The sequence below is a fragment of the Solanum tuberosum genome, unplaced genomic scaffold (assembly GCF_000226075.1).
Source record: "Solanum tuberosum cultivar DM 1-3 516 R44 unplaced genomic scaffold, SolTub_3.0 contig00183, whole genome shotgun sequence".
Lineage (NCBI taxonomy): Eukaryota > Viridiplantae > Streptophyta > Magnoliopsida > Solanales > Solanaceae > Solanum > Solanum tuberosum.
Genome location: NW_006240623.1, coordinates 1 through 1,913, shown reverse-complemented (window position 1 = coordinate 1,913; position 1,913 = coordinate 1). Strand labels below are relative to the sequence as shown.

The window sequence follows — 1,913 nt, the reverse complement described above, 5'->3', positions numbered from 1 at the left end:
TTAAATTCACAAACGAATTTTGACGACTCTGTGTCATTTCTCCTCGAAGAAACTTTCTTTTTAAAAGTATTACTTTTGAATAGTATTTTATCGAAAGAACAAAATATTTCTTGGACTTTTCTCAATAGAACAATTATACTTTGAATAGTAGTATTTTTTTCTTAAAAGCACATGATATATCTTGGACTTTGTTCAGTATATAATATAACGATTCAAGCCCACAAAAACATGGTCAACATGGTTATATATCTCACAGTCTTTTCAATATTATTTCTAATAATATTAAGACTTTGACAATGTCAATTTCCATGTTCTTCACAAATATGCCTTCCAAGAAAGTCACCAAACAATTGGACAACTATAAATACCCATAGCCCTTTTCTCCATTTCTCTCCAAGCAATTACCCAAAATTAACTAAACAAAGTCCTTATAATTTCCTCTATTTTATACCAAAGTTTAACTAAACTTCAATTCTTTTCAATTAATTTTTCTTGTTGTTAATTCATCTCCATTTTTGCAACAATGGTTCTCTCAAAAACTTCCTCGGAGTCTGATGTTTATGTACACTCCACCTTTGCTTCTCGCTATGTTCGAGCTTCACTTCCAAGGTAAACACCTAGTATCGAAATTAGAAACTGCATTAATAAATAGTGTGCATTCAAGATTTGATAAATAGATATATAATGTCATTAGAGGGGGGTACAAATTTTGATTAGACGAGTTCAATCTCTACTTATGTTCTGACTATTAAATTCATTACGTGGATTCATAATCTTCTATAATCTATTCATTATCTCTCTACCGTCTCAAGATAGGAGTAAGGCGATGTACATACACATCACTTTCCCCATATCCCACTTATAAAGTTACATCAAATATATTATTATTATTAATGTTAAACTTATGTTTGAGACATATTTTGACTTATATATGAGTTTAATAAACACTTAGTGCTTATTAGTCAAATCTTTTAATTTCTTATTTTAATTATATATCAGCTTATAAACACATTTAGTTTGCTCAAAATATTTTAATTGACATTTTTTTATTATTATATTAGGTTTGAGATGCCAGAAAATTCTATCCCAAAAGAGGCAGCATACCAAATAATTAATGATGAGTTGATGCTTGATGGCAATCCAAGGTTGAATTTGGCATCATTTGTGACAACATGGATGGAGCCAGAATGTGATAAGCTTATGATGTCTTCAATAAACAAGAACTATGTTGATATGGATGAATACCCTGTTACCACTGAGCTTCAGGTAATTTCTTCTTCCCTTTTATACGACGGATTCAGAATTTTAAATTTATTGGGTATTAAATTATATAATGAGACAAGCGTAATGGATTGTTTATACACTTTGAAGCTACTGAATTCTGTCAAATTTCAATTGACGGTGTAAAATAAATATTTTGCGCTATCAATGTAATAGTAACTTATTATAGCATGTTATTTAACACCCATTTATTTTTTTTAAGTTACTAATCAACAATATTAAATAAAATTACTTAAATGTATTGATTAAGTAAATAATTTCCTTTACCCTATCGACGTATATACAAATTATTTTTACGTATTTTCAATTTTTAATTTTCAGACCTCATTTATGAATTTACACATAGTATATTATTGGGGCCAAACAGCGGGAAGAAAATGTTTTCTATATTCTTTTCTTTTTCTTTCCCTTTCCTAATATCTAGACTAATCTTTTGGTCAAACTTTGCTGAAAAAAGAAGTTTAAGGGTCAAAATGTCAATAAAAGAACTTTGAATTTGACATTTTGGCGGCCATCATACGCGGAAAAACTCACGCCCTTCTTAATATATTTTTTTATTTCAATTCATTTGTCTAATTTTTTATTTAATATCCGTTATTTTTTTTTAACAAGTTTATTCATATGCTTAGGTG

At 28.6% G+C, this 1,913-nt stretch overlaps 1 protein-coding gene across 1 annotated transcript; it reads left to right on the top strand.

Annotated features, from left to right (window-relative positions):
- Positions 1-387: 387 nt before the first annotated feature.
- LOC102581196 (glutamate decarboxylase 4-like) lies at positions 388-1,318 on the top strand (the record flags this gene model as incomplete). Its single annotated transcript, XM_006367991.2, has 2 exons — positions 388-609; positions 1,062-1,318. Coding segments are annotated over exons 1-2 (343 nt in total), but the record flags the coding sequence as incomplete, so codon positions are not given.
- Between the last annotated feature and the right edge of the window lie 595 nt (positions 1,319-1,913).